General features: G+C 50.2%; 1 protein-coding gene across 9 annotated transcripts in view; it reads left to right on the forward strand.

Annotated features, from left to right (window-relative positions):
- Positions 1-13006, forward strand: part of FARP2 (FERM, ARH/RhoGEF and pleckstrin domain protein 2) — a 98632-nt gene that overhangs the window by 41213 nt on the left and 44413 nt on the right. For 8 of the 9 annotated variants that reach the window (XR_011463784.1, XR_011463785.1, XM_070368663.1 and 5 more), the window contains exons 3-7: positions 2511-2615; positions 4128-4170; positions 5294-5372; positions 7525-7622; positions 9509-9623. Coding sequence is in view for 7 of the 9 variants with exons in the window: in XM_070368663.1 (XP_070224764.1) it covers positions 2511-2615; positions 4128-4170; positions 5294-5372; positions 7525-7622; positions 9509-9623 (440 nt within the window). In the remaining 2 variants the exon portion in view is untranslated. Of the gene's footprint in view, positions 1-2510; positions 2616-4127; positions 4171-5293; positions 5373-7524; positions 7623-9508; positions 9624-9973; positions 10480-13006 lie in introns of those variants that run through there. The other variant, XM_070368668.1, reaches the window with a different exon arrangement.

The following is a 13006-nucleotide window of genomic DNA, read 5'->3' on the forward strand; positions in this document are numbered from 1 at the left end:
CGCAGTGGTCTTCTCCCACGCGGAGTGCCAAACAGATTCATCTCACTGCAGGCCTTCCGTGGGTAGGTGCTTATGTGTTTAGATATTTTATTCATCTTGGAATTAGTATGTGACATAAGGATACACCTAGCTTGCTCCAGATGGATACCCAATAACATTTATTGGATCGTCTGTTTCCTCCCACTCGTTGACCTGAAATGTCACTGTTACCAGACATTCGCCTGTTTCATGTATTTGGGTTTATTTCTTCACCTCTCGCTCTGTTCCTCGGCTTCATCTGTGTGGATGTGCACCAGATGTTTTCATTACTATGGTTTCTCAACAATTTGACTATCTGCTAAGCCTCATCCTCTCTTGTCTTTTTCAGAATTTTCTTGACCATTCTTGCATTCTAAAAAAAGTAATATATCAGCTGTGGAATGAGCCGATCCTTTCCTTGAAGAACCCTCTTGGTCCTTTTCTTAGGGCTGCCAGGAGTCTGGGGCTGCGGAAGGAGAACCGACATCCTTGCAGGCATCTCTCCAGGAAGGTGGACACTGTCCACCTCTGCCCCGATTCCATCCCCTAAAAATGTTTTTAAGCTTTTCTCCATAAGGGTGTCTTTTATTGGAAGTTTATTCCAAGATGTTTCAGCTTTTTCATCGCTCTTCCAAACGCGGTTGTCTCTTCGCCTCTGTCCTGAAAAGGCTGCTGATATCTGTACAGTGATTGCCTCATCTCCTACGCGAATCCCGTCTCTTGTGCAGCCTTTCTAGTCGATGTTGAGCCGTGAAGCTCGTAGGGCTGACGTCGCAGGACCTTGGCCCGGAAGGCCTGCGTCTGTGTTCTCTGTGAACTGTATCTTCAGGAAGATCATTTTGAGTTCACCTTTCTGTCCTGACAAAGTACTCGTTCCGTGGTTCTCCGTGAGCATCCCTGCTAGGATGAAGGACAGGTTTTTATTCCTTCAAATAACAGTTCTCATTTTATAAGCCTCAGCACCACACAAGAACACAGGGAAAAAATCTGGTGGTTAAACGTGGATGTGTCCCTCTCACCCCACTTATATGTATTATATCTTAACTACACAAATGACATGCCTGCTGATGGGAAATTTAGACCCGAACATCTAGGACTAGTTAATAACTGAGGTGAGCCTGGAAGGCATGCCCAATCCCCCTCTTCCGCTCAGCGCCTGGAAGATGCAGCACACAGCCTTCTCGGCTCGTCCCTGGGGTGCGTTCGTGGGGTGCGCTCTCTCTGTGGTGCGTTCGTGGGGTGCGCTCTCTCTGTGGTGCGTTCGTGGGGTGAGCTCTCTCTGTGGTGCGTTGGGGTGCACTCTCTGTGGTGTGTCCGTGGGGTGAGCTCTCTCTGTGGTGTGTCCGTGGGGTGAGCTCTCTCTCTGTGGTGTGTCCGTGGGGTGCGCTGTCTCTCTGGTGTGTTGGTAGCATGTGTTGTCTCTGTTGTGTGTTAGTAGCGTGTGTTTTATGAAAGGGAGTCACAGTGTATAGAGACAGAAACTCCTTTTCTTGACTGAACTGTTGTCTTGCCTCTGTTCCATGATGGTCCACACAGTTCCGTGTTCTTTCGCGGGATGTGTAGCTTGTTATGGATGCGTCCATCAGGGCTCTGCTTCCAGTTCTTTGCCCATCTGTCCTTGCCTGTTAGCTCTGCAGCTGTTCTGGGTGACCTGCCGAAGGAAGCTGAAGTGAAGTTGCTGGGGCAAAGGTGTGTATGAGGTGTTTTCACGTCGTCCGGGCAGTGATGTGGTCTCCCCGCAGCCACGCCACTCGCTGCCAGCATCATCATAACCTGTTTGATGGTTGCAAAGGGATCCCTTGCTGTTTTCGTTTCTTTATCACCACAGGGCTTGAGTTCCTTTGTGTGCCTGAAGCCATGCGTGTTTCTTCACACAGGTCGTCAGAGCAGCATGAGACACGAGTTTTTCAGCGTGGTTCAGGATTGTAACTTTGCTCAGCGTCTGTCTTTTCAGAAAATGTTTATTTTTGTTTCATCGAATCTGTCTCTCCTCTGTGCTCTGCTTAGGGGCCTCTCCTCGCCTGGAGGCCACAGACCAGCCTCCTCTGTGTTCCTCCAGCCTTTGATCCGCTGGAGCTCATCTTTGTGGGCAGAGTGGGGGCTGCCCTCTGGCCATGTGAGGGGCGGCCAGACACTGCGTTGCCGCTGGGGTCCCCTGCAGACGTGGACTCGAGACTCATTTTTAGTAAATGTCAGGATCCTTTGATGAAGTGTTTACTGAGGCTAAAAATGGTTCCTCCAACCTTAAAGTTACGAAAGACTGTAACTCAGCACACTCAGAATCCAAACGGAGGCCTTTCAGCTGCACTGGGCGGCAGTCTCTGGGAAGGCAGAGCCCGTGTCATTTGTTAGCCCTGCGGCAGTTTGTGAACCTCAGCAGAAGCGAGAGGGAAGCAAGAATTTAGCGCAACGAAGTTTTGCCTGTGGGGTAAACCTGTGTTGTTGAAGGTCCTGTGGTTGATCCTCCTCCTGTCTTCTCTGTCTCATCACAGCCGAAGTGCGATGGCCAGACGTTGCTGACGCAGGTGTGGGAGCGCTTGAACCTGATAGAGTGTGACTACTTCGGCCTGGAGTCCCAGAACGCACAGTCCTGCTGGGTACGTGTCACGGTGTGGTTTTGGAAAGCAGCTCTGCATGAGCTGCGGGATGCAGCCGGTGGTGCTCCTGGGCCAGTGCCCCAGGACCTGCTGGCACGGTGCGGCAGGGCGCGCTGTGACCCTCAGACGGCGCCGTTAAAACGTCCTCTGTACAGCCACAAGGGAGCCCCTCCTGCACAAGTCACCAAAGCAAGTGGCACACATCTTCTGTGATACTCGTTTCAAGAGCTGTTCAGTCGCTCAGTCGTGTCTGACTCTTTGCAACCCCGTGGACTGCAGCACGCCAGGCCTCCCTGTCCTTCACCATCTCCCAGAGCTTGCTCAAACTCATGTCCATTGAGTCGGCGATGCCATCCAACCCTCTCATCCTCTGTCGTCCCCTTCCCCTCCTGCCTTTAGTCTTTCCCAGCATCAGGGTCTTTTCCATTTAGTCATTTCGAGGGTGGATTTGAGCAAACTGCTTTACTAAACTGGTTATGCTCATTTTACTTAATAGATGAACCGTCAAAGTGTGGAGCTTTAGTGTTTATAGGAAACCAAATGACCTGTTAGTTCAGAAGCACATCAGCATCATGGAGCCATGGCCACCCCACCGCACAGTAGTCCTCTCGCCAGCTTGCTGTTTACAGAGGCAGCGGGTGCCTGACATGTGTTTGGACTTAGCAGATACTCACTACATACACAAACACCACATCACACCACACACGCCACACGCCATGCACACATACCACACTCACACCACACATCACACACACACTCACACCACACACACACACCACATAGACAGCACACACACACCACACACCACACACATCACACCCACACACACCACACGCCATGCACACACACCACACTCACACCACACACACACATCACACACCACACACATCACACACCATACACCATGCACACATACCACACTCACACCACACATCACACACACACACCACACACACACCACACACCACACACACACATCACACCCACACACAGCACATGCCATGCACACATACCACATTTGCACCACACATCACACACACTCCACACACACACACACACACCATACTCACACCACACACACACACCACACACCACACATAGACACACACACCACACGCCATACAAACACACACACCACACAGACATCACACACACATACCACATTACACACACACCACACTCACACCACACATCACACACACATACACACACCACACTCACATCATGCACATACACACACCACATGCCATACACACTCACGCACACACCCCTCCGTGCACACACACACGCAGAGCTCTGGGTCCCCTCGGCCCCGTGGCAGTGCGCCCCGGCCGGTGGGACACGCAGCCCTCCCTGTGGGACTTGGTATCTGTTGTATCAAGATTCAACATGGGGGGGATGTTCCTCCTTTAAATATTTGTCTTAAATATAAATATTTTTGTGTTTTGTAATATACTGATTAAATAGAGTAGTAAGTTAATGATTTGACATCTTTTCTTAAATTCTCTTTAGATCTGGCTTGAACCTATGAAACCCATCATTAGACAAGTACGAAGTAAGTCGTTTTTTTAACTCTTTAAAGTTCTGTTCACCTAAGATGCTTTTCCTTGACTGTTCGGATTCAAGGCGCAGACAATCCTGGTCGTCACCTCGGGGTGGCACTGAAGCGCCTCCCGCGGCAGCTGCAGCTGGAGGCTGCTCTGCCAGTTAGCTTCAAGCATGGGGCGTGGAGGGTGGGCCATCAGTTAACTCAGATAGTTCTTGGTTACCTGCCTCACCTGTGGGAGAAATAGGATATGCTGGTCAATATTGCTTCCAGTTTTGGCCAATATGCAAAATAAGTGTGTAGCTTCTAATTATGAAAGGACATTCAGGGTGACATCTCCAGTCATTTGAACTCACCTGTAACATTTTTAGAACTAAATTGAGGGGGAGAGGATTATGGAAGGAACTTCTGTTCACTTAGAAGCCAAGACCATTTCAATTGCCATAGCATTTTAGCAAAGCAGTTCCTCTTTTCTGTTGGTGAAAGTTACATGATTGGGTTATTATAAAACTTCAGTAAAGCTTAAATACTCAGATGAGCTAATATCTTATGCTTTTCCTTTATAGTAATCAGGTTGTCCTCGTTTCATATATTGAATGATAACACTTTTCTTTCGCTAAAGTATATAAGGATTTAAAGAATAATGGCCTTTTAATTTTTTATTTATTTTTGCTTTTTGGCTTTGCCACTCTGCTCATGGGATCTCTTTTCCCTGACCAGGAGTTGAACTCAGGCCCTGGCAGTGAAAGCCCAGAATCATAGCCACTAGGCCGCCTGGGAGCTTGCAGGCTTTTAAAATTATTGCTACTACTATTAGTATAAACACATTTTTTACTCCTAAAATAAAAAGAATATATTTTAAGATTTTAATGTGCAGTCCTTTTTTTAGGGTTTCAAACTTTCAGTAACCTCTGCTTTATACAAAAGTTTTCATTTTTTTTCTTTGCTATGTGTGACTGGTACTTAGGACTAATAACTCCATGCACCGGAAGTGTCTTAATATCCTCTTACTTGAAAAGACTTGCTCCAACAGTCCATTTGAAAGCACCAGCTCAGTTATGCCAGAACATGCAGAGAGACAGCAAATACAGAGAGTGACTTATTTGTGGACCGTAAATCTTTCTTTCTATAGGACCAAAGAATGCAGTGCTCCGCCTGGCGGTGAAGTTCTTCCCACCGGATCCCGGTCAGCTGCAAGAAGAATATACACGGTAAAGAGCCTGACTGACAGGAGCCACCGCGAACGGGTCCCGCTCACCCTCTGCAGCACCTGCGCGTCCCCTGGGCGCCTGGTCAGGGTCCTTCACACAGAGAACCAGCCCAGTGTCCGTGTCCAAGTTGGGACCAGAATGTCACAGCTAAAAGAAGCATTGTTGGAGTTAACTCCTCACAGACCCAAATGCAAATAGGATTTAGAAGAAAGTTTGTGGTACAAATTTGAGGATTAAAAGTGGGATGTTAGGGTACTGCTGAACAGATATTCTCCAGATGAGCCTAGATTTGTGTGTATGCACAAAGTTTGGAGAAGGACATGGCAACCCACTCCAGTATTCTTGCCTGGAGAATCCCATGGACAGAGGAGCTTGGTGGGCTGCAGTCCATAGGGTCTCACAGAGTCAGACACGACTGAAGCAACTTAGCATGCTTGCACGAAGTTTGTAAGAGTTTTGCCCATTCCTTTACTATTTTATCAACAAAATGACTTTAACTGGGAGAAGGACCAAGTGTGAATGTCTTTAGGAGTATACGGAGCAGAAACTCTTCAGGGGATCTCTTTTTGCTGCTTTTTTAAATTCACGATTGATTCTTTGCAGAAATGATTGAAAGTGTTTGCAGTTGTTTCACCTGGGTATTAAGATTATGGAAGTGGTTTTTTCCCTTGTCTTTTATGTACTAACTTTATCATGAGGAATAAAGCAAAAAATCTAAAAATCAAGTGAAAACCCAGAGTTGGATACAAGTGAAGAGAAGACCACAGTGACGATGCAGTAGTAACAGAATAGCTCCCTGACCCAACATGGATTTGTACCCGGATCCTCTGGGTCTTGGACCCTCTGCCTGGGTCTCTGCCGACTGTTCCACTGTCACAGAGCCACAGGCTGGGCTTCAGGGAAGCTTAGACCATGTGGCTGCAGCCTCAAGTCTTCACAGGAGGGAGGCCGACCCCAGGGACAGCAGAAAATATGAGTGAGCTTATCTTAATGGTGCATTAAATGCCTGACATTTACCATGAAGTCCCTTTTCAGGAACCACTTTTAAATATATATGCCTTGACAACTGTGAGCAACAGGAAGTGTCAGCCTAATTCTGTCCGGGGGCCAAGCCGAGTTTATGCAGAAGGTCTTTGTTTAATTTATTTAAAAACGACATATCTGTGGTAAAAGAAAAAAAGCTTTAAAATAAAGTTACGTGGAGTAAAAAGTCGGCACACCTCTTCACTGCGTGCCACCCTGGTCCCTGAAGGACTGCCACGGGGGCGTGTCCTCCAGGTGGAGTCCCCGCGCCGGCAGACCGGGGCCTTAAATGAGTGTCTTAGAAAGCAGAGTCAGACTGCGCACACAGAGCCGTGGGAGGGTCTCCTTCTCTTCCCTGCGTGCCCGCTGCTGCCCTGGGCGTCCTTCATGTCGGTGTGCGTGGCTGCCTCCGGCTCTGGTGAACCAGCCTCATGTGGGGTGAGTCTGGGTTGTGTCTGGCTGTTCTCTGCTGTAGAGCTGCAGCTAAGTGTCCTTCTGCGCACATCTTCGTGAGCTCTGGAAACATTTCTGTAGAGAAGTTCACGGGGTGGGATTGCTTGAGGGGAACGCACATTTCTGGTGTGAGCCCAGTAGGCCTGGTGCTGACACTGGTGTGGGAGCCCCGAGAAGGACGGGGCGGCTCTGCTGCTCCCCTGCTCTCCTGCGCCTGGAGCACCCGTGTGCTCGGGGCTGCTCACTGCTGGAGTGAGTGAATGTGTAAGTCGTGTCAACCCACCCCCTGCTACACTCTCACCCCTTAATTCAGCGTGCCTGTGTCTCAGCTTCCAGCCAAGACCGGGTATTATCTGTCTCTTTGAGACTCACAGCCACACTTGACGTTCTGTCCTTGTTGGCTGTTTCTGCTACTTCCCACAAAACCGTGCGTGCGGTTCTGTCTGTGTGACACGAGGAGCGCGAGTTTGTGAGCTGCCCCCTGGAAAGTGCAGCTCCGGGCGGTCTGGTGCCCAGCGTGTGGTGTGCCGGCCGCCATGTGGATGCTGAGCTCTGTGGGGCCAGGCCGCCTGGCACCGTCTGCTCAGTGCGGCAGGGCTGTGTGTCTTCCTGCGACATGGGGGGCATGTGTCCCAGGAGCCTTGGGCCTGATTTGTGTGCTTCTGTCTCCTCCTAGATACTTGTTTGCCCTGCAGCTTAAGAGAGACCTTCTGGAGGAACGTCTGACCTGCACGGACACCACGGCTGCCCTCCTGGCGTCCCACCTCCTACAGGGTGAGTGTCCCCACGCGGCCCACACTCACGGGACCCGCTGTGCCCAGGTTTTTCTGAGGGGCTAAAAGTTAGCTTCCTGCCTGGGAGGGAGACAGGCCATGTGAGACCCCAACGGTCTCCCTTGGCCTCAGACCTCCAGTTTGGGCTCCAGGCTGTACCCCGACTCTGGGGTGACATCACAGCCCCCATGCAAGGCAGGCATCAGTCCCTGAAGGACAGAGGAGACCCTCCAGCATCTCAGCGGGTGATGCTTCAGAGCACGGTGCATTATGGACTTCAGACTTGAGCTGGGAGGAGCACGAGGGGAGGCTGTGGGGAGCAGGTGTGTGCTGCCCGGTGCAGGACAGAAAGGAGGAGGCCCGGAAGGCTCCTGGGCTGGACCACGTCTTCTGTGCAGAACGGATGCTCTGGAGTGAGGGTGCAGGACCACGTCTTCTGTGTAGAATGGACGCTCTGGAGTGAGGGCGCTGGACCACGTCTTCTGTGTAGAGTGGACGCTCTGGAGTGTGGGTGCAGGAAGCAGGGCAGAGACAGGGCCCAGCATGTTAGGACCGTAGGGTATGTGCCTTCCTTGGTCCGTCCCTGACACACCATCTCCAAACGGCAAGTGTTCCCAGAGGTTTGCCGTCCTGCCAGGTGGGTCTTGTTCATGGTTGGCAACACAAGTGTTGAAGCATCTTTATTGTTGTTCAGTTGTTAAGTTGTGTCTGCCTCTTTGTGACCCCATGGACTGCAGCACACCAGGCTTCCCTATCCTTCACTGTCTCCCAGAGTTTGCTCAAACATGTCCATTGAGTCGGTGATGCCATCCAGCCGTCTGATCCCCTGTCATCCCCTTCTTCTCCTGCCTTCAGTTTTTCTCAGCATCGGGGTCTTTTCCAATGAGTTTGCTCTTCTCACCGGATGGCTCAAGTATTGGAGAACAGCTTCAGCATCAGTCCTTCCAATGAGTATTAAGGACTGATTACCTTTAGGATTGACTGGTTGGATCTGCTTGCAGTCCAAGGGACTCTCGGGACTCTTTCAGTTCTTGTTTGTCCAGGTCGTGTCAGATGGAAGGTGGCTCTTCAGTGCACAGCACCATTTGGCGGTGCCTCTTGCTTGAGGGCTGTGCATGCAGCTCAGGTGTCCCTCAGTGACGTGTCCACCTCAGGCCTGTGCTGCAGAGACTGGAGGCCGGTGAAAATGCACACGGCTAGATGTGCTGTAGGGTTCTACCTGGTCCTTGGCTGCAGAGACATGTCAGGCAGCTGCCAAGACACCCATGCAGCAGCTAGGACGCAGCAGCAGGTGGTCCTGATCTGGGCGGTGGGTGCAGGGTCGGGGGGCAGGTCCTGTTGTTACACACTTGTGCCAAGGTGTGACCCTGTGCCTGCGGGCCTTCTGTGAGGGTGAAATGTCTCCAAACAGAGTGTATTGCTTAAAAGTGCTGGGCTTTAACCGCTGTTTTTCAAATGAGTATAGCCTTAAAATACATGAAACTGGAGACTGTCATTGTTTTTTGAGAATTTGAGAAGTACTGAAGGAAAAAACAATTTAAAATGCATTATCCCGAAACAAAACACAGGACCTTATCCTGGGTGCAGTGGTCCTGAGATAGCTGACAGAGAAAGCGTGGATGAAAATGTAGCCAACCACAGCTCGGGATTTGCCGCCCAAGTTGCTCACCAGCATCTTTCCTGTTCAGGACTCAGGAGAAATTCCCTTCACCTGTGTGTTTGCCTCTAATAGCATAAGATATTTGGGAAAATCTAGTACAGAATTTTGTTTGAGGGGTATATTCTCATACTACAGAATTAGAATCTTTTTGCTTTTAGTTCATGCATTTACATGCTTGTATTTTTACGTAAGCACTAAGATTGCCTACTGTTCCTCTCTCACCTCAGCGGAAGTCGGGGACTACGATGAGGCGCTGGACAGGGAGCACTTGCGTGCCCACGAGTATGTGCCACGGCAGGAGCATGCCCTGCACAGGATCCTGGCGTTTCACCGCGAGCTCGCGTGAGTTGGGCATCGTCAGGCTCGGGCGAGACGCTCGCCCCTGCCCCTCCCTGGGGCAGACCAGGTCCTGTGGTGGCCACGCCAGGTCGGGGGTCCAGGGTGGGGTCACCTGTGCCACAGCCCTGTTGTCTAGCTCCCTGAGACGCGGCCCTGGGGTGAGGTGAGGGTGACCAAAGAGGAACTAAGAGATGGAGAGGCCGGGCCAGGCTGGGGAGCCACTTGCGGGGAGGGTCCTGGAGGCCTGGCCCCGGGGAGGGAGCCTGCAGACGCACCGACGCCCTGTCGGTGAGGCTCTGCTGCAGGCCCTGCTTTGGGCTTGGGGTGAGGGCGGGTTTGAGTGACACAGACCCAGGTCAGACCACTGAAGGTCCCCTCCCCTTCCTGAAGGACTGTGCTTGTCCACGTGTTCTGCTCGCAGCCACAGGGGCCTTCTGCGTGTCTGGTCGGGCAGCACTGGCTTCCAGACCTGTCAGTTGTGACCTATGGGCTGGAGTGACGGGCGGAGCCCACTCTGCGAGGACTGCAAGAATGAACCGCAAGGATGAACCGCAAAGATGAGCCACGAGTATGAATGACGAGAATGAACTGCAAAGATGAGCTGCAAGGATGAACCGCAAAGATGAACCACAAAGTTGAGCCACGACAATGAACCACAAAGATGAACCACGAGTATGAATGAGACAGGAATGAACTGCAAAGATGAGCCACAAGGATGAACTGCAAGGATGCGCCCGAGCCAGCAGTCTGGGGCCGTACAGGCGGCCAGCACCCAAGGCTCTAGTCCTGGTTTAAGCTATGGAGCCAGAAAAAGCCTTGTAGAACCTGAAACCATGAAACTCCTGGAAGAAAACAGACGGTATGTTCTTGGACATGGACTTTAGCAGTACAGTAGACCCCTTAACAACACAGGCTCGACCTGGGCAAGTCCACTCACACACGGGCTGTTTTCAGTAGCAGATGCTACATGGGGTGGTCCGAGGCGGGTTGAATTCTCAGATGTAGAACCATGGATACCGAGGGCCGACGGCGGGTGTGTGCAGAGGGTTGGGGCCCCTAACCCCCGATTTGTTCAAGGGTCAACTGGATGTGTCTCCTCAGGCAAGGGGATCAAGCAGAAATTAACAAATGGGACCTAATAAAACCAAAAGGCTTTTGCACGGCAAAGGAGACTTATCAACAAAACAAAGGCTACCTACTGAATAGGAGAAAATATGTCTGGTTAAAGAGTCAGCATCCAAAATACACACAGAAGTCATACAAGTCAACATGAAAAAACAACCAACCTGATTGAAAACTGAGCGGAGGACCTGAAGAGACATCTTTCTAAAGAAACACAGACACGTGAAAAGATGTTCAGCGCCGCCAGTCAGCAGGGAGACGCACATCAAAACCACGGTGAGACGCCGTCTCACACCTGCCAGAGGCTGCGACAGAGGACGAGAAACAGATCAACAGAGCAGTGGACAAAGAAGATGCGGGCGTGCGTGCGTGCGTGTGTGTGCATGTATATACACATACACAATGGAATACTGCTCAGCCACAGGAAGAAAGAAACCCTGTTACTTGCAACATTATGGATGGGCCTGGAGGCTATTGTGCCAAGTGAAATAACTCAGACAGAGAAGAACAAATTCTACATGATTTCACTTACATATGGAATCTTAGAAATGCAGCAAACTAGTGGATAGAACAAGACAGAAACAGACACGTGATATAGACGTGTGATATAGGGGATACCGGGGGAGAGGGCTGGGGAAGAGGGGACAGGGCAGAGGAGTAAGAGCTGCAGCTGCTGTGTATACACCAGGCTAGCTGCCGGCTGTGCTGTCACAGGGGATGCAGCCGGTTGTGGAGCTGCTCAGTCGCGTCTGACTCTTGGCGACCCCGTGGATGGCAGGCTTCCCTGTCCTTCACCACCTTCTGGAGCTTGTTCAAACTCATGTCCATCAAGTCAGTGATGCCAGGCAACCATCTCGTCTTCTCCTTCTCCTCCTGCCTTCAGTCTTTCCCAACGTCAGAGTCTTTTTCTAATGAGTTGACTCTTCACATCAGGTGGCCAAAGTATTAGTATTGGAGCTTCAGATTCAGCATCAGTCCTCCCAATGAACACCCAGGACTGATCTCCTTCAGGATGGACTGGTTGGATCTCCTTGCAATTCAAGAGACTCTCAAGAGTCTTCTCCAACACCACAGTTCAAAAGCATCAATTCTTCAGTGCTCAGCTTTCTTTATAGTCCAACTCTCACATCCATACATGACCACTGCAAGAGCCATAGTTTGACTAGATGAACCTTTGTCAGCAAAGTAACGTCTCTGCTTTAAAAACACATTAATAATGTGCTCCCTAGGGTGGTCGTAGCTTTTCTTCCAAGGAGCAAGCATCTTTTAATTTCATGGCTGCAGTCACCATCTGCGGTGATTTTGGAGCCCAGGAAAATAAAGTCTGACACGGTTTCCATCGTTTTCCCGTCTGTTTGTCATGAAGTGATGGGATGAGATGCCATGATCTTAGTTTTTTGAATGTTGATTTTTAAGCCTGCTTCTTCACTCTCCTCTTTCACTTTCATCAAGAGGCTGTTGAGTTCTGCTTCACTTTCTCCCAGTGGGGTGGTGTCATCTGTGTATCTGAGGTTATTGATATTTCTCCCAGCAGTCTTGATTCCAGCTTGTGCTTCACCCAGCCCGACATTTCGCATGATGTACTCTGCAAGGAGATCCAACCAGTCCATCCTAAGGAAATCAGTCCTGAATGTTCATTGGAAAGACTGATGCTGAAGCTGAAGCTCCAAGACTTTGGCCACCTGATGCAAAGAGTCACCTCATTAGAAAAGACCTTGATGATGACAAAGATTGAAGGCAGGAGGAGAAGGAGAAGACAGAGGATGAGATGCTTGGATGGCATCACTGACTCAATGGACATAAGTTTGAGCAAGCTGTGGGAGTTGGTGATGGACGGGGAGGCCTGGCGTGCTGCAGTCCATGATGTTGCAGAGTCAGACACGACTGAGCAAGTGAACTGAACTGAACTCTGCATATAAGTTATATAAGCAGGGTGACAGTATACAGCCTGGATATACTCCTTTCCCAATTTTGAACCAGTCCATTGTTCCGTGTCTGGTTCTAACTGTTGCTTCTTGACCTACATACAGATTTCTCAGGAGGCAGGTAAGGTGGTCTGATATTTCCATCTGTTGAAGAATTTTCCACAGTTTGCTCTGATCCACACAGTCAAAAGCTTTAGTTTAGTCAATGCAGCAGATGTTTTTCTGGAATTCTCTTGCTTTTTCTATGATCCAGCAGATGTTGGCAATTTGATCTCTGGTTCCTCTGCCTTTTCTAAATCCAGCTTGACTCATCTGGAAGTTCTTGGTTCACGTTTGCAG

The sequence above is a fragment of the Bos mutus genome, chromosome 3, assembly GCF_027580195.1.
Source record: "Bos mutus isolate GX-2022 chromosome 3, NWIPB_WYAK_1.1, whole genome shotgun sequence".
In the NCBI taxonomy this organism is placed as follows: Eukaryota; Metazoa; Chordata; class Mammalia; order Artiodactyla; family Bovidae; genus Bos; species Bos mutus.